Source organism: Amphibalanus amphitrite, unplaced genomic scaffold (genome assembly GCF_019059575.1).
Source record: "Amphibalanus amphitrite isolate SeventyFive unplaced genomic scaffold, NRLGWU_Aamphi_draft 000520F_arrow, whole genome shotgun sequence".
In the NCBI taxonomy this organism is placed as follows: Eukaryota; Metazoa; Arthropoda; class Thecostraca; order Balanomorpha; family Balanidae; genus Amphibalanus; species Amphibalanus amphitrite.
The window spans coordinates 247,704-266,760 of NW_024882014.1; the positions used below are offsets into that span (position 1 = coordinate 247,704).

The window sequence follows — 19,057 nt, forward strand, 5'->3', positions numbered from 1 at the left end:
AACGATTTTGGCAAAAACGGTCGGAGGTTGTAGGACGTCATATCTCGGTGACCTGACATGACCCAATTTTTTTTTACCAAAAAGTTGCGCAAAGGATGTCTCAGAGGCAATGCAAAAATGTAAGCATGGTCCGACTAATAGTCCATCGCAAAAGGCCTCAAGGGGGGGGGGGGGTCGCATCGACCCTCCCTGCCGGGGCGAGGGTCAAGGTCACAGACATGACCTGACCGGAAAAGGTCGTGTTGTATAGTTGCTGATCTTCATCACGGAGCGGAACACACAAGTTATTATTTAAAAGCTTTTAGGAATTGTTTCGCGTGTTCGTGACCTGCGATGACCTCAGGGTTATAAACAGAGGTCACGGGTGCAATTTTTCAACTCAGTAGTTCATGTCTACACTCTACCTATAACCAGATTTTTGAAAGTGTTAAGCATGACTTTCGTCCAAAAGAAGCACAATTAATTTTTTCTATTGACTAATCCAATAAAAAAGTCGCAAAATTGACCTGACCTTAGGTCATCGATATATAAATTTTGAGAGATGGGTCTATTAGGAAGGCCTACTGTTGCACTTATCAAACGTAAACAGAGTTCTTTTTTTCTTGGGAGGGGGGAGGGGGCAAAATTATTCACCCACGTCCTACGTTTGAACATTCTCCAGGCGGTTTTTCGAAAATATTTTAAAGATCAGCTCAGCATATATGATAAAGGCATAATCTTTTCTGCATATTCAGTGAAAATATTAGTCTATCAAGGTCAGGCCACCAGGTCACGTCAAGTGGCCCTATCTCAGAAGTTCCAATGCCAGCCATAGAGCTATATGTACACCGACCGACCGGCGCGGCGATGACTTTGAAGCTCTCTACAATTGATAAGCGCAACAGTATCAGCATGTATACCACCTATAATCTATATCTTAGACTTTCGATATCGGTGACCTAAGGTCAAGTCAGTTTTGCGACCTCTCCATTTCAGCTAATAGGAGAAAATTGAACCGTGCTTCTTTACGAGGGTCGTTCTAAACACTCCCAAACATTTAGAGTAACAGGTTAACTAGAAATACTGAATCGAAAAATTGCTCCCGCGATCCCTCTTTATACCCCTGAGGTCAGCTCAGGCAACGAAAAGTCCTCAAAAGTTTTTCGACAGTACATTTTGATAGCGATATGCATGAGCGATGAAAACACCCGCAGATGTGTTCAGCTCCACGATGCACTGGACTGATATGCAACACGACCTTTTCCGGTTAGGTCAAGATCTTGACCTTATGATGAACTTTCAATTCGACCTTTTGAGGTCAAATAATAATTCATTCGACGCTTCTGAACGGGAGGAACAGGATTAGAGCATTGCTCAGAAAGAGCATTGAGGGAGTTGTCCAATGCACTTTTCCGTGGCGCTGTATACGTTACCGAGATACATGCGTCAGTTTGTCGAAATAGGCGAAACTTGAGCTTTGATGACCTCTGGTGACCTGACCTTTGACCTGAACTCAAAAGTACTGATGCAATTTCGTCATAATTTTGACGCTCTTTTGAACGCCGCTTACTGCGTGTCACTACGTGGCCCAGGAGCCGAGTTAGAAGGTAAGATCGAGGCCGGAGGGGTGTTTAAACATCACCCGCAGGGCGTGGATACTGGATACCCCTATAGCAGCCCCAGCGGGACGTGGGTTCGCAAAAAGAAAAAGAACCCTTGCCATTGAGCCTTTGATCTGACCCCATTGGTCACCATTGATGGCATTACTTTAAAATTGAGTGTGTGTGTGTGTGTGTGTGTGTGTGTGTGTGTGTGTGTGTGTGTGTGTGTGTGTGTGTGTGTGTGTATTGCGTCTCGTAACGGCTCAAACGCCGGATTAGTCCTCGAAGCTCCAGCGAAGTTAGGGGCAAGACGGCAAGAGGGGCGGTAAAGTAATCTTGAGGGGGACACACTAACCCCCTCGAGCTGCGGAATGCCGAAAAGCAATTGGTACGGTGAGGGTCAAGCCAAAAGATTAAGAGCATGACAAAAACAGCCATTTGGGCGGCCCCCTTATCTTGTGATGCACCCACGACCGTCGGAGAGCGGAACTCAAATAACATCGCTCTTAATCGGACAGCCTTTCCATGGTATGAGCCCGAGGTGTAGTCACTACACATTAGTGGCAGCTAAGTCACCCAAAATTTCCGGGTGCCTGCATTGTAGGTAATTCTATATTGCTGCCAGGCAAATGGAGAAGTAGCGTATCTATGCCTCTTGGTGACGTCATTGCTGACATAACGGCATCTGTCGATGAAATGAAACAGGCTGGAATAAAACGATGAAAAGTGATTTGCATTTTGCGGTATAAGGATGATAGTCAGGTATACGGTATGGCGGTTGTTCAGTTCGGCTGTTAGCTCGGCGCCACCCACTCGCCAAATTTATGGGGGAGTGGCTGCCAGCGGTACCGCGAAACCGAAACGGTCGATAGCCAGTGATAATGTCACCCCTTTCATCCGGGAACAAATACTTATTGTCGCATAAACTTGCACTTCTCGGCATTTTTAGTCATGCCATTGTTCGGCTGGAAGTTGATCTAGCGATGCTGCGAGGAGCACATCCGCTATGGCGCGCCCATCGTGCCCTCCGAGGGCGGCTGTCGGCGCGCGCCGCCCTCCAGTGACCCTCTGGCCGGCTCAGTTCCCGGGAAGGGGGCCGCCTTACACACTTATCATCGGTAATGGCCGACGCGCCCGGCCGCGGCGTCACGAGCGCGCTACGGTGAACACGGCTCACGTCAGCGGCCCGGCGACGCCACCTATACTTTGCCGACGGCCCGAATGGAGCCCAGCTCTGCGTAGTACGAGCTCTAATAACAGGGCACCGCCATCAGACGCATTCCGTTTACATCGGCTCCACAATAGCCACACAAATTCAAACTCCTACGACCCGAATCTCAAGCATCCCATCCATTATATGGTCTCCTATTGAACCAACGCCAACGCTTTGCATAAATGAAGTAATACATTATGCAATGGCCATATCTGTGTTGCAGGGCATTTCTCGCGGGGCGTTGACGACTCCATCTCGCTTGTGTATATTAAAGGTCACCGCGGGCGTAAACAAAGTCTGATCACCCCGTCCTGTGCCTATTTTAGGGGAGACACGTCAGCTCACAAAAAGAAGCGAATCACGTTTTTGTCATGAAATGAAGAAGTGACCATTCACGTGGATCGGATGCTTTCTTAGAACAAACAAAATATATCAGTGATGGGAGGTCTCCATGACGGACGACAGAGCCGGAACTTTAAAATGATGCCTATAACTTCTGTCGGTGTAAGTGGATGTCGGTTGATTATCCTCCGCTCCACAGCAGCGGCCAGCGGCCTGACCTGTGCCCGACCCCCAGTCGCCGTGCCGAGCACCGACCCCCGGGCGCCGCCGGCCACTCCCGCTGGCTGGGGTCAGGGTCACTCTCCGCCGCCAGAGGCCCGTTCCCGGTATGGGCCAGTGCGCCAGCCCTGTCCTGGGACAGCTGCGACAGGGTGACATCACTGTCCCCCGCCCCAGGCGTGGCGGCGCTGACGGCTTCCGAGGGCCACTGAGCCGTGATGTTACCGCGCGGCCCCTCAGGAGCACCTGGACACCTCTTCCCTCGCACGACCTAGATAGCCCCACTCTGCTGACCTGTCTGACCTGACTCGCCACGTGTGTGTTCCTGTGGTAGCGGTAAGACCCCACCTTCCACACAGCATATCGATCGAGCCGCCCGTCCTTAGCGGTAACACCATGAACTGCGTCATGATCAACTCTCACCGAGGTCGACACGTGCAGGGGCGGCGGCACGTGCCTCAGCCGACGAGTCAAAACAGGGGGCCGCGCGCACTGCACGTGGGATCCGTCTACTATCGAGTAAACACACCGCACTCGGCGTAGCCCGTATATTTGGGAGCGCTCCATGTCTGCAATGAGGCGATATCTCCGCCGGCACTTTGACCTCTGAGAACCAAACGCCGGACTTGTCCAGCCGTCATACACATCCAGTCCAACGGCGAGATACGATCGAACGTAAACACAAGTTTCTGAACTAAAACGGGGCACGGGTGTCGGCCAATTCCATACACACATGGATGATGATGATGCACATAGTTCACATGTACAAAGAGCGGGCATCTTGCTCCCTCAAGAGCGTCTTCCCCAACCCCACACACACTGTCGGCGGTAAAACGCCGGGCGTCCCTGACTGGACCGGGCGGTGCTCGCCCAGGGCAGTGTTGTGTACCGCACTCCTGTTGAGGCCGAGTCCGACGCGGCGTCACCTCCCTGGACCTGGTCCCCGACCGAGCGGTATTCTGCGCCGCTCACCGCGAGCCTCACAGCTGCTGAGTCGACCACCAGGGCGGCGTCACTCGCCACGGGTCTAGAAGGGGCGCATTCGCCGCATCATCGGGCCGCCGCCGCGCATATTGGGCGGGGTGATGGCGATGTCCATGTAGTCTCCGATCGTGAACCTGTACAGGTGAACAGAGCGCGTCAGGCGGCCAGATGAGCCGCAGAGAGGTCTCAGACGATCATCGACGGAGAAGGGGATACGCCAGGGGACATTCCTCAGGCACAAGGAACGTCCGATAGGCGCCGGGCGTCAACGACCTACCAGTCGGTAAGCGCAAATCCCGTCCGCAAACCCACCACGGAGCCAACAGACAATGAAGGAGTCGCATACTCTGGGTCGACGACTTCACGGAGAATGGAGATTTAACAACAGTGACTCATGCAGCTTTTTCTCAACCCATCCCCACCCTAACCGACCCCGTCCCTCCCAGCCACTCACCGGACCGACGCTAACGTCTTGGCGTCATCAGCGCCCTTCTGGCCGGAGCAGGTGGAGCCGATCTCGCGCATGCGGAATCCGACGCCGCCCATCCTGCCGCCCACCTCCGGGTACACCTGGGCGAAGTCGAAGAAGGTGCCCTTGCGGCGCGCCTCCGGGTTGACCTCTTTGACCAGCGAGGTGAGCTCCTTCAGCGTCGCGTCCATCCTGTGGTGGAGGGTGGGGGGAGAGGTGAGAAGAGAGAGAGAGAGAGAGAGAGAGAGAGAGACAGAGAGAGAGAGAGAGAGAGAGAGAGAGAGAGAGAGAGAGAGAGAGAGAGAGAGAGAGAGAGAGAGAGAGAGAGAGAGAGAGAGAGAGAGAGAGAGAGAGAGAGAGAGAGAGAGAGAGAGAGAGAGAGAGAGACAGAGAGACAGAGAAAGAGAGAGAGAGAAAGAGAGAGAGAGAAGGAGAGAGAGAGAGAGAGAGAGAGAGAGAGAGAGAGAGAGAGAGAGAGAGAGAGAGAGAGAGAGAGAGAGAGAGAGAGAGAGAGAGAGAGAGAGAGAGAGAGAGAGAGAGAGAGAGAGAGAGAGAGAGAGAGAGAGAGAGAGAGAGAGAGAGAGAGAGAGAGAGAGAGAGAGAGAGAGAGAGAGAGAGAGAGAGAGAGAGAGAGAGAGAGAGAGACGCAATAAAATGACAACCGATATAGATGCAAGACATAACAATTAACAGATCACAACACTGTTTTCTTGCCGCAACGGAATCTGTCATTTACCTCACATCTCGCCGGCCGAGGGGGTGCCGCCCCCATACGTTTTTTTTTGCGATAGCTCGAAACACGCCAGCGATAGAGAGCTGAAACTTGGCATACCTGACCTTTGATTCAAGCCGGATCTTGTAACACCAACCGCTTTTTCAGGTCAGGTCAAGTCACTGACCTATGGCGTCATAAGTGAACCTCTGCACAGTCTTCATATGCCGCAACTTCGTAACACCCTCAGTGCCAGAGCAGCTTTCACAGCGAGATGAAGCTTACAGGATCTAGTATCTTCCAGAGCTCTAACAACTTGTATATCTCAGATTTTTCCTGAAGGTTACATGTGGTCAGGTCGGTCACATGACCTCACCATTTTAAGTCAATGGGGAAAAAATGAAAACGGCTATTTTGGCGCCGGGAACGATCTCAGACTATCTCAAGCACACTGAATCGTGGTTTCATACACTTCTTGAAAGGTCCGATGCTTGACTTTTGCATCGTTAACCTTGCGTGACGTCATTTATTACGTCAATAGGGTCATAAGTTTTTCGTCAATAACTCCCGATCAAATTGAGCTAGTGAGTCGGGAAAGCAACCAATGGACTCGGGAAGCGAATGACGCCCACTCGAATGATATGCGCTATGAACCCATTCTACCAACTTCGTGACTTGGGGAGCTCTGACCTGACCTTGACCCAAGGCCAAAATCTGAACTTGACCTCATCCCAAACAAAAAGACGTGCCATTCGACGCGCCTGAACGAGGCGAACACGATGGTGTGGTGCCAGAATCGCAGCTCCGCGGCCATTTTTGCGACGTTATTTACCAAAAACCAAACCCGTGTCTTGAGTCACTTGACCTGACCTCAGAGGTCACCGGTTGACCTGAGACCTTAAAATCGAGTACCAGTCGCTGCGTTTCGTAACGGCGCACAAGCGCGTTTTTTTTTTTCGCGAGGCGCTAGCTCCATCCGGGGCAGAACGACGACGGGAAGGGTTGTATATTGTTTAACCCCCCCCCCTTGGCCGGCGAGTATGCAGTAAACCAATAGGTTCGGCGAGGTTTAAGAACCGAGCCTGGCAAGGGCCACTGACCTCAGCACCCTAATCTAACCACCGAGTCTGCCACTGAACCCAGCACACTAACCATTCAGCCCACCTTTGCTGAGCCAGGCTTGCCGCTTTGCGCCGAACCCCGGATTATCTGCGGCGCGGACACCAGCCTTGCTAGATCAGACTCTAAGACAAAAATATCCATGGCTTCAAAGTTCTATCACTTAGTACGGGCGCAGACACCGTCAAGCATGACACACTCAGATCAAAGAGTTTATTCCAGACTCGGTTAGGCCAGCACAGCGCCGTCTAGCCACGTATGCCATCCCGGCCAGCTGAAGGGCCGGACGGCCTACCCGCAGCCTGTGATAGTGCCTTGACCCGACACCGGGCGACGGGCCGACGGAGGCACCCGTCCGACCTCCCGGGAAGGCGGCCCGGCTAGCTCAGGGCTCCGCCGGACCCCGGGGTCTCCCCGACGCACCAGAGCAGAGGCCTGGCCGTCCGCAGTAGCCAGAACGACGCGGCGACTCATTACCGATTAGCATGACAGGGCTTAGTTTGTTATATTACTTATCAATTATTTTTTATTCAATACCCAGAAACATTATGACCGGTGACGTAACAGACCGTGTAGCACATTAACAGAGCATCCACCATACTCGTATATTAGCTCAGAATAGCTGAACAAGGGCTTAATCTCTAAAGTGCCCCATCATTTATTCTGTTTACGGCATTGGATAACATGTATGATGTAGACGGATACCAGTGGTGGCTAATGCGTATCCGTCTAAACAAAACGATTCCTGGGACCCTCAATATACGATGGACTAAAATGCGTAAAAACCTGTTATAGTCGTTTTCTGCAGCTCAACTTTAGTAAGTGCAACCAAAGCCTTTCTACGGCTTTCGTAAGATTGGGTCAGGGAGCGAAACTACTCGCAAATAAAAGTCGTCAACTGACGAATAAAAAAAGTGGCTAGGGCCGAGGTCTGTCTACAAGTGCAAGCGGCAAAACTAGCGCTCTTGGCACGAGTATATGGCAATGTGAACTTCCCATCAAGTGGTTATACTAATGCATAGGTTGGTAATTGTGAGTACTCTTCCACACTATATGTAAGTACGGCCCTCCAGGTAGTGTCCCAAAATTATATTTTTGCTTGGGTGTCAGAGGGGAAAATGTCTGACCAAAGAAAGGATGAGAGTGAAAAATCGTCGGTAAGGTAAGGCCCAAAAAGAGTGGGAAAATGAAGAAATTTGAAAAAAACATTTATCTATCTACAATTGTGACTGATGCAAAACAACCATTAACGCAACTGCTCTTTCTCGGTGGAATTGGGAGTGGGAAATTGGGCTTGAAAACTGGAGGTGAGAGTGGAAAATGATTTTCATTTGGATGTCGTTTCCCACCCAAATCGACAAATTGAGCAGGTAAAGTGGTTGGTTGCCAACATCACAAAAATCGATCTGCATTGATGAATACGTCTATTGGCTGTTGAAAACCACTGCCGAAATGTGTGCATGAACCCTCTTCTCATTTCTATTGAGTCATTTTACAGGAGTGTCTCTGACATTTAAAGTTATTACACCAAAAGCAAATAGGCTAACCAACCACTCTTTTGCTGGAGGGCCGTGCAAACATACGGACAGACACGGCGGTGGGTTCCTGCAGAACGCCGCAGCACGGTGTTTTGTTCGTATCAACCCAGAAAAAAAAACGAGAAAAACGAGCGTGATTTCTAGCGATCATTGACAATTGCTTAGGCTTAGTCCATTAGGCTGCCGAGGACAGAGTGGACGGAGACTAACGCTATCTGAATAGGCTGTTTCTTGGCAGTATTTGATTTCAGTGGCATGTGCTTGTGGAAATACAGATACATTCCGTAAATAGAACCTACCACAGCAGTCTTTACCAGGTCGTTACAGCACGAACTCAGTGAATATTCACATCCACCCAATACTCGACCGAAGTTCCTTGTGTTCCCATCTCTATTGTTCATCTATAAAAGTGTCGTGAAACACATGCATTATTCCATCACCCATTTGTACTGTATTGGCTTATTTAATTTCATTAGCCTTGTAGCCACGCCACTGCGATTATTGATGACAGCATGATTCTAGCGCACCTACCCACCAGTCTGGATTCCAATGGCGTCAGCAAATACTGGTATGGATAAAAGCACTTATGTCAAGCTGTGCTCCTAATTAACCTCAACCTTTATTACATAATTATGTACTGATAGGACTGAGCGCTTATGGTCAGCTCCACCGCAGTCACATACTGACTCGGCCTATCTAGACACTGTAACATTCGACCGGCCCAGTGTGGCCAGCGCGCTGGCTCAAGAACGGCGCTGGGTGTGCTTACTGTTTATCCCAAAATTGGATGCGATCGTTTATTTGCCCACAAACAACGCTCAGTTCAATTATTCTCAACAAATTGTCGCGAGTGAGCTCGGTGAAAGGTATACCGTCACATCAGATGACTATTCAACGAGAGAAGATCAAATTAGGATTAGTCTGGAGCTGAAGAGGATTAAGAGAAAAAGAAAAGCAATGACCTCTCCCACGAAAGCCGGTAACCGAAAAGTAGTTTTCTGATAATTGGGCCCAGCCTCGGCGGGGTTCTGCGAAAGGGTGCGGCCCAGGGCTGGCAACAATCGCCGCTGCCGCCGCCGCGGCGGGTCGGCGTCCGCCAATCCTCTCGCACAAGATTTACGGCGATCAGGGGCGTACAGCCGAACAGGTACCTACCCGGCAGGAATCAAACACGTGCCGAGCCTGTATACCATTCGCCCCATCAAAATACAATATCAGATTTTGGGAGAGTAAGTAGTTAGGGGATAAAACTCCGGAAAACCAATACAAGCTCCCCATGCCTCTTTTCGCCGCAGTCTGTGAAGACGAGACTATAGAACAGAGGGGGATCGGGCTGATTCCATGACGAAATGTCGAGATGCAAAACAGCGAATCGCAAAATAAAGAAGGCAAATTATCGAACGCATAATATCGAACGCAGAATATCGATAAGGGAAAATATTGATAAGAAGATATTGGCAAAGGTCATGATATTATTACTTCAGTCGCAAACTTCTTTATGTATAGAGAAGTCTGTGCTTCAGATTTTTTGTGGTTAATTTATCGGTCACTGGTTAGATCACCAAAAGCTATCGAATCTCACCTGTTTCGACAATTTTCGACATATCGACACATTTCAATAGCACATATAGGCGAGAGCTTTCATGAGGTCGGGCAATCTCTTGACATGACGTTGAAAGACCTGGGTCTGAATTTTTTTCCATGTGCAGAAAAGATAAATGATAAGGCATAACAATCACAGCCTGCGGTACTCGTCCCCGTCATAAAGTTGGTTCACCTTCTCGATATTCTGCGTTCGATAGTTAGAAGCTTGATATTTTTATTGCGGGATTTTGTCTACTTTCGATCTTTAGCGTTCAACATTACCTACGCCTTTTCCATATTCTGTGTTCGATATTTTATTTTTCAACATTTTGTCTTCCAATATGTTGTCTTTCCGATATTCTACGTTTGATATTTTGTCTGTGCAATGTTTTTTGTCTTCTCGATATTTCGCATTCGATACATATTTTGCCATTCAACATTTTGTCTTTCGATATCTTGCCACTTCGATATTGTGCGTTTCGATAATTTCCAATTTGATTCCGATATTTTGCTTTAGGTATTTTGCCACTTCGATATATTGCGCTCGATATTTTGTGCTTCGATATTGTGCGTTTCCATATTTGGTCCGGAAACAGTAGCGGCGGAACACCTTCAATTAAGGGGGGGGGGGGGGCACTGCCGACTTTTGGTCCCATTCTTTCCATGCAACGCCCATAGGGCTTATGTTAAAATGCCAAAATCAAAGGAGGGCACGGTGCCCCCAGTGCCCTCCCCGTTCCGCCTCCTATGTCCGGAACCCGATCGGGCAAACTCCTCCCGCTACCGTCCGTACTGGCACCTATAAGGCGGCAAAAACAAACAAACAAACAAACAACTAAGTCTGCGGTGTGTCCAAGAGCGTAATATTCGCTATAAGACACAGTGCAGCCTGAGAGGAGGATGCACTGTGCGACGGATTTCAAAGCGACACATTTCAAAATGACCTTGAGCCTGGATGACAGAACATACAAAATTAAACAGGATGATTTTGAAAGTTTATTGACAAATTTCTGGATCAAAAATTCTACAATTCAATGGCAATATATCAGTTAAAATAAGTAAGTGCCGAGAAAGTAAATCTCACTTAGCTATCATTTAATGCTGACACATCGGAACTTACGAAATCACTTTTAACATGACTGCAAAACTCGTCAATTCATTAAACATGGCAGTGTCTCTTTTTATTTTTCTTGAAACTACTGATACAATTGATAAGCCGCGGACAGACTTTAACCCGCGCCCTGCTGGGGGGGTGTTTGAACACCCCCCCTTGTGGTTTTTCGCGAATATCTCAAAAACGGCGGCGCGGAGCGCCGCCGTTTTTGGTACACCTTATCATACATCAATTCTACACATGTTGTGAAAATTTCAGACCAAGGTCATTCAAGGTCAGGTCACCAGGTCACTTGAAGTGACCTCACCTCATAAAAAGTTTCAATGTCTGTCATAGCTACACCGAGTGACCGATCGCTTTGAAACTTTCAGCGATTGCTAAGAGCAATAGCTCGTACAAAATGTATATCTCAGAATTTTGATATCGATGACCTAAGGTCAGGTCAATTTTGCGACCTCCCCATTATAAGTCAATGGGAGAAAATTGAAATGCGCCTCTTTTGGACGAAAGACATTATAAACACTCCCAAACACTGAATTACAAGTAATTTAGACACACTGAACATGAAAATGGTGTCCGTGACCCCTGTTTATGCCCTGAGGTCATCTTAGGTCACGAATGGTATCTAACAGTTTTTCGCAAATAACTTTTGATAGAGGCATGCTAGAGCGATGAAAACGCATTAGATGTGTTCAGCTCGACGATACGGATCGACTGATACGCAACATGACCCTTTCAGGTCAGGTCATGACCTTGACCTGAGGTCAAATTTTCAAGTTGACCTTTCAAGGTCAAGTTATAGTTCATTCGATGCGTCTTGACAAGAGGAACACGATGCCGGTAAAAGTAAGCTCGTGCAAGGCTTGGGTCAAAAGTTATTGCAGAAAAACTGTTTCCAAAAAAATCGGCTATTTTTGCAGTTTTTGCCCCCTGCAGGCAAAACCGTTGATGTTAGGTCAAATCTGAGAGAATTACTCAGAAAGGGCGTTAATAGGGCTATCGAATGCGCTTTTCCGCGGCGCTGTAGCTCTATTGGTTCCCGAGTTATGCGTTGGCATCTTGGAAATTGTCGACATTCGACCTGGAAATCGGCGAAATTTTGCCTTCAATGACCTCTGGTGACCTGACCTTTGACCTAACCAAAAAATTGACCGAAGTGATTTCGTCATTATTTTTGACGCTCTTTCGAACGCCGCCTTCCGCGTATCGCTACGTGGCCCAGGAGCCGAGTTAGAAGGGGGGGGGGTGTTCAGACACCCCCCCCAGCAGGGCGTGGAAATCCAGGACCCCCAGCCGGGCGCGGGTTAAATACTTATCAGGATGGACGATGACGATTGACGGACATAGTGATGTAGAGGAGCGGTGCCACAAGCCGACAGTGATTGTGGACTGTGGAGACGTACCGTACCATTTTAAGAACGTACTCGCTGAGTAATGCAGCGGAAGTGCGCCGACACCTACAATATTCGGTGGTTCTAGGAGGACGGCGGGACCCCACATCGAGCACCCGTGAGCCGTGACCATCGGTTTCATACGGTAACAGTTTGAGGAGCGACTTTATTACGAGGAATACTTTTCAACCGTAGCCTTCCTCCTCTCCCCATCTTAGCCCCTAGACGTTTTACCTGGAAAGAGGGGAGGAGGGCTGAAGGATGGTGTATACTGAGACAGCCCCAACTACAAACAGAGGCTGAAAAGGACGGTGGGAGCCTGGGAGGTGCCCTGTGAGTGTAAGCACATATGAAACGTCTATTCTTTCAGCAACTTCCGGCAGAGGTGATCGGACCAGGTCAGGCCACATATTTATAATGTCGTTCGAGGTGCAGCATAAAAGCGATTTCTTTACCAAATCTGACATTTTTATCGTGATATTGCGTGGTGCTTCGGAATATTAAAGTAACAACTAACAGACAGGTTAAATGGACTTCAGGCTTGAATATGAATTCATATATTTATCTTAACGCTTCAGTTGTTCATCCCAAGGTCACCACAGAAAAGCCTAGAACAGCACTGGGTGCCCCCGCATGTGGCTCATATGTCTTTCAAGCTTCAACCATTCACTTTCAGTGACCCAGGTAAATGCTATTGAGGCGGGCGAATTAACAATCGTCGGCTATTCGATAACTCAGCTCTTGCAAACACGGTAAACGAGACGCCTGTAGCAGACATAAGTTTGGCCCGCTCGCGAGTGAAACATATGGTGGAAGAGCACACTTTCATTAACAAGCTGGGAGTCCTGGATTTCCACGCCCTACGGGGGTTGACCCCCTTCTAACTCGGTTTCTGGGCCACGTAGCGATATGGGGAAGGCGGCGTTCGAAAGAGCGTAAGAAATAATGACGAAATTACCCTGGTCACTTTTTTGGTGTCAAAATTCAGGTCCCCAGAGGTCATTGAAGGCCAAATTTCACCAATTTTCTGGTCGAATGTCGACAATTTACAACAAATGCAACAAGCCAGCGCACAACACGGAAACTAATACACCTAGAGCACCCCAGAAAAGCGCATTTGATAGCCCTATTAACGCTCTTTCTGGACGTTTCTCTCAGATTTTACCCTAACGTCAACGGTTTTGCATACAGGGGGCAATAGCTGCCAAAATAGACTTTAGCGGAAATAGTTTTTTCTGCAATAACTTTTGACTCAAATCTTGCACGAGCCTACTTTTACCGGCATCGTGTTGCTCTCGTTAAGACGCATCGAATCAGGGCCTCCTCTAAGGAATTTTCATTGGGGGGGGGGGGGGGCAGAGGCTCAGAAGCTAAACCTAGGGTACCCTCAAATCCGGTTTTCTCATCGGATTTAGGCCACTTATTTTCCGTCACAGCCCTTATGTCATGATTTTTATTTTTATTTTGAAAAATAAATAAATAAAGAAATAGCAGACAACCTGACCCTATACCGGTGGATACAGACCGGCACGGGCAGGGTGACATTTGGGGATAAATATCCCCCGCAGCGTCCCAAATCGACGGAATTTTTCGGCTTTTCGAAAATGAAACACAATGCCTTTATTAAAAAAGTATTAAACGGCACAGCAGTGCGTAAGGAATCTAACCGACCGCAGAAAGTGTGAGGGCTTAGGTATCGATTTCCCAAATGCCAGAAACCAACAGCTACCTGCCTAAAAACAGCTCACCATCCTTAAAAGTTACTTGCCTGAAAATGACTCAAGAAACAGGCCACAGGTAAATGAAAATGAGGGTCAGGGAAGAGGGTAATTACATTTTCAGGAAATGTGTAGAATAGAAGTAATCACGAGGATACCTACTAAAAAAATTGCCACGCTGGGCCACTTTTTACGCGAGTTATCCGCGAAAGACCTAGGGGTGGGGTCTATCTTACCCCTCAATAAGTTAGAGGGCTTATCGCTGCTAGTCCCAAACACTGGATTTTTTTTTATCGTGCTATAAAGCTCAGCCGCACTCTTATTTGAATGTAGGAAAAATTATTCTTCAAGAATAAATCCGTCTCCCGAAAACAAAACCTCATACTTCTCCGTGTTGAACCGTGAGCGCTTGACTGATTGAGACTATAGAGGGCGACCTTTCGTGCCATTTCCTTCTCAAAGTGATGTTCCTTTCGGGCTTCAGTCGGCGTTCGATTATTAAAATCTGCAATGTCTGACCTCATTCCGCGGCTCATTCTAGGCGGATCTGTAAAAAAACCCTGTAGATAAGAAACGAACGATATCAGGAAACCAAAATTAGTAACGTGGTGATCGTGGAGATTCTGGATTGTTTGTTTGGTAAGCTTTAGTGAAATTTCCTCGTTTTTCGACGTGATTTGCTTAACTGCTTGCCCCCCCCCCCCCCCAGTGACGCGATTTCAGCTCCACTGGGACGGCCAGCGGCATCACTGGGGGGGGGGGGGGGGGGGCAGTTAACATGTTAGAGGAGGCCCTGCGTCCGGCTGAACACATCTAAGGCCTTTTCATCGCTCTAGCATGCCTCTATCAAAAGTAATTCGCGAATAGCTGTTAGATTTGTATTTGTATTTGTATATTTAAAATCGCCAACAGACAATAAGTCCACTTAAAAGGCGAAGTCAAAGAGATACCATTCGTGACCTGATATGACCTCAGAGGCATAAACAGGGGTCACGGCTGCCACTTTCATAATCAGTGTGTCATAGTTACCTGTCATAGTTACAGTGATTCAGTGTTTGAGAGTGGTTAGAATGACGTTTGTCCAAAAGAGACGCCTTTCAATTTTTTCCCCATCGACTTATAATGGGGATTGGGGAGATCGCAAAATTAACCTGACTTTAGGTCACCGATATCAATATTAAGAGATATAAATTTTGTAAATACTGTTGATCTATCGAGCACTGAAAGTTTTAAAGCGATCGGTTCCTCGGTGTAGTTATGGCAGACATTGAAACTTTTTATGAGGTGAGGTCACTTCAAGTGACCTGGTGACCTGACCTTGAGTGACCTTGGCCTGAAATTTCCACAACATATGCAGAAAAGATATATGATAAGGTGTGCCAAAAACGGCGGGGCTCCGCACCGCCGTATTTATAGATATTCACGAAAAACCACAAAGGGAGGGGTGTTCAAAGACCCAGAGCAAGGCGCTGGTATGGTCATTTTGTCATTTATTATAAGGCTTATCCACCATTCAGTGGCTATTACGGCCTAGTCAGTTACATTAATAAAGACAGCATACATTACACGACATAATGAAAAGTAAAGCTTACAAGTCAGTATAAAACCGCAGCGTCAGCCGGGACAAAAATGACGCTCCAGTGGCACCCGGGACGCCGTGCTCGTCACTTCCCGCGGCAGCGCGTTCCATGACACAGCGGCTCTATGAGGGAAGAGCCGCCGTGTCACCGCCATACGGAAACGAGGCGGCTGCAGCACAGCCGCTCCCGCGGCGGTGGCGCGCGTGACACGCTCGGAAGCAGCGCTACGCTGGACAAACATTGTCCTCAGCGACTCTGGGGCAGACGGCACGTGTAGAGCCCGGTACACATTTACCGCGTCGCGCCGCGCGACCACGCTCCTGATGGTGGGCCAACCGAGTGCGTGGAGGGTTGAGGTAATGTGGTCGTTCCGGCGAAGGCCAGATACGAGCCGAGCGGCAAAATGCATTTTCCACGCGTCGGGGAAAGTGTGGGGTTATGGTTAAAGCTATTAGTAAAGTAATTTTGGGTTAAAACGGCATAAGCAATGCTTCCAATCCCGCATAATCTAATGAAAAATGACATGTGCAAGTTTCGTTTTGATATTTCTATAGCAAAGCGTATCTAATGCCAAACAAGAATCTAAACAACATATCGAACCATATCCAATAATATTTCAAAGCATCGACTGCAGCCACCCGGCGGCCTAGGGATGTAAAGCTGCCTTCACGACGCGCTAAATGCAGCCGCCCCTCTACTGTCCGTCGGACGACGCAAGTATGGATACTTGTACTCGCAGTTTGGTGACCCATCGCTAGGTGGCAGTCAGAGATGAAATGTAGGGTTCGCTAGTTATGCACGCGGACCGACGGGCCGTGGGTAGATCGGCAGAGCTGTGCGCCGACCGACCGACTGGGCACGTGTACAGGGGCAGAGCTGTGTGCCGACCGACTGACCAGCCATCTGCGGATCGGCAGAGCCGTGGGTCGATTAGGTGACTCATGACTCACCATGAGTACCCAAATCGGCACCTGTTATGACTCCCCATGTGCAGATGTGCAGCTCTCGTGACTCACCATGTGTAGATTTGCAGCTCGTTGGCCGGCACCTGTCCGCGCGAGTACTCGGCCAGCGAGTGGTGCCGGCCGGTGTTACAAAACACCCGCAGAAGCAGCGGGCAGGTCTGAGAAAAGGTACAGTCAAATGATCAGCGGTCATCATAGCAAAATCGCAGTCATCCAGTAGCCTGCCCACCGTCCAGCAGCTTAGTTTGTCCACCAAACTCGTGGTATGTAGTTAACCCGCGCCCCACTGGGGGGGGGGGGGGGCTATTCATAGCCCTCCTCCCGTTTTTTCTGCAATAACTTCCAAACCACTTGCCGTATCGATGCCAAACTTTCAGTACCTTCGGCTGCATCAATTTAACACCTTGTGTCGAAATATGACCTTCAAAGCTACCATAGGTCGGCCGGAAATGACGTCAGGGTGACGTCATGTTCGGCTGATTTCGACGGAAAACATTGAACTACGGCAATCGCTCCCAACAGCTGAGTTTTGAAGCTAGATCCAATTTCTTTGCATGAGAGGACTCAGAAAAGATTGCGCTATTAAACTGCTATCTCGGATTTTCAAAATTTTGAAAATAATGTGCATTAAAATCAGGGGTGCGGAGCCGGAGCCGGAGCCGCCGGATCCGGCACATTTTTGCCCGGAGCCGGAGACGGAGCCGCCATGACATTTCATCCGGAGTCAGAGCCGGAGCCGGAGCCGATTTTATTTCTCCGAAGCCGGAGCCGGAGCCGAAGCTGTCTGAAATTTCCACGGCTCCGCATCCCTGATTAACATTGTACATGCTGACGCATTATTAGTGTACACAAAATTTATCCACTATAGTCAATGAGCAAAATAAAATTCACAATCCATCTGAACCAATGTGGAAAGTGGAAACTGGAAGTCAGTCACAAATTGGATTACGCTCTTAGCCCGACGAGAAGGGGGGGGGGGGAGGGAGGGGGAGTGAAGTCATGTTCGGTCGAAATCGACCGAACATGACGTCACTATGACGTTATTTCCAACCGATCTATGGTAGCTACGAGGTTCATATTTTGACACAAGGTGTCAAATTGAAACAGCCGAAGGTACTGAAAGTTTGGCGTCGACACGTCTGGCGGTTTAGAAGTAATTGCAGAAGAATGAGAGGGAGGGGCTATGAGTAGCCCTGGTATGTTAGGAATCACTACTCAGTACTCACCTTTTCTCTGTCAATGGGCTTCTCAGGCTCATGCTGTTTCTCCTCCACCTTCGATCCAAGTAGACTGGCCATCATCTTTGCAAGCTTTTTTGTTTACACTTGATGTAGAATATAAGTGTCTATCTCTATGTATATATCAACAACCTGCAACATAATTGTAATTCAAATTCTGGGAACATCAATGATAGTAAAATTATCAAACACATCCTTGCTGGATAGTTCAATTTAGGTACCTATATAATTTTTTTTTTGAAGCAGGTCTATGAAATTTAATTATTGATTGGAAATTGCTGGAATATGTATTCATGACAGTCCAAATCAAGGGTGAACAAAACCTGATTAGGTACTGCACACTGAATAACAAGACTGAGACTGTTGAGATCCTGTTCCATCCATATCAATTGGATAAAGCTTAACACAGCATGAGGCCAACATCATCACAACATCACAAACATATCCAGCTGGGGTTACTTTTTCATCTAACATCAGCAGTTGTTGACCATTAGCTTTGCTGGCTAATGAAAATATATCTGCTGATCTGAATAAAAATATCTGCCAACCTATGTGTCTCTCATATAAAAGACATCCTTTTGGGTTTGGCATGGCTGGTGGTACATTCAAATGACTTTTGGCTAATAGATATGACAGCTGGATACCTATATATTTTATGTTAGTAAAATTGGTCTCTGATCTGACAATATCCAATTTAAATCCCAGGAAATAAATGCATATTTCTAAATATATATTTATCCTGATGTGTTGAAGTCACCTCTGGCTCAGAGACTATGTGTCTTGCAAATGGAATGCAAATTAGAACTATGGCACTATTTTACATGCCCCGGCCTCAGCAACAGAAAAAAAGCCGAAAAATCCCAACAAAGTGGCCTTGTGGGACTCCTCGACGTATAACCTGGGATAAAGGCAAATATCCAGTCCCCAAAGCCATTTTGATACAATGAGTATCTATGAAAGGCAGCAATAAATTGTACTTATAGCAATATCAATAATTATATTAGTTCCCTTAGTTCAAAGACTAAGACTGAGACGGAATCAGGATGCATCCCTACACATGCTGATGCAGTCCTGGGATCTCATTGACATATTCCGGTATTGTTCATTATAATCATCCAATAAATGATAATTGAAAAATAAAATAATAAATTTTAATGATCAATTCCGTTAAATTTCATTGAAAAACAGAATAACCTCGAAAGTCGAAACTGACCGGTGCCCACAAACACAACACGACATAAGCACTACGGGTATGGCGCAACAGTTTCAATTAAAGGGCTGTTCAGGTGTT

The 19,057-nt window shown here is 47.9% G+C and overlaps 1 protein-coding gene across 9 annotated transcripts in view; it reads right to left on the minus strand.

Annotated features, from left to right (window-relative positions):
• Positions 1-3,888: 3,888 nt before the first annotated feature.
• Positions 3,889-19,057, minus strand: part of LOC122393176 (histone deacetylase complex subunit SAP18-like) — a 31,014-nt gene continuing 15,845 nt past the window's right edge. For 3 of the 9 annotated variants that reach the window (XM_043388943.1, XM_043388942.1, XM_043388947.1), the window contains 4 exons: positions 17,755-17,898; positions 16,580-16,686; positions 4,793-4,999; positions 3,889-4,472 (listed from right to left, as the gene is read on the minus strand). In XM_043388943.1, the coding sequence (XP_043244878.1) occupies positions 4,382-4,472; positions 4,793-4,999; positions 16,580-16,686; positions 17,755-17,829 (480 nt within the window). In that variant the 5' untranslated portion in view covers positions 17,830-17,898 and the 3' untranslated portion in view covers positions 3,889-4,381. Of the gene's footprint in view, positions 4,473-4,792; positions 5,000-16,579; positions 16,687-17,754; positions 17,901-18,523; positions 18,543-18,664; positions 18,684-18,774; positions 18,794-18,960; positions 19,048-19,057 lie in introns of those variants that run through there. The other 6 variants (XM_043388945.1, XM_043388944.1, XM_043388946.1 and 3 more) reach the window with 6 other exon arrangements.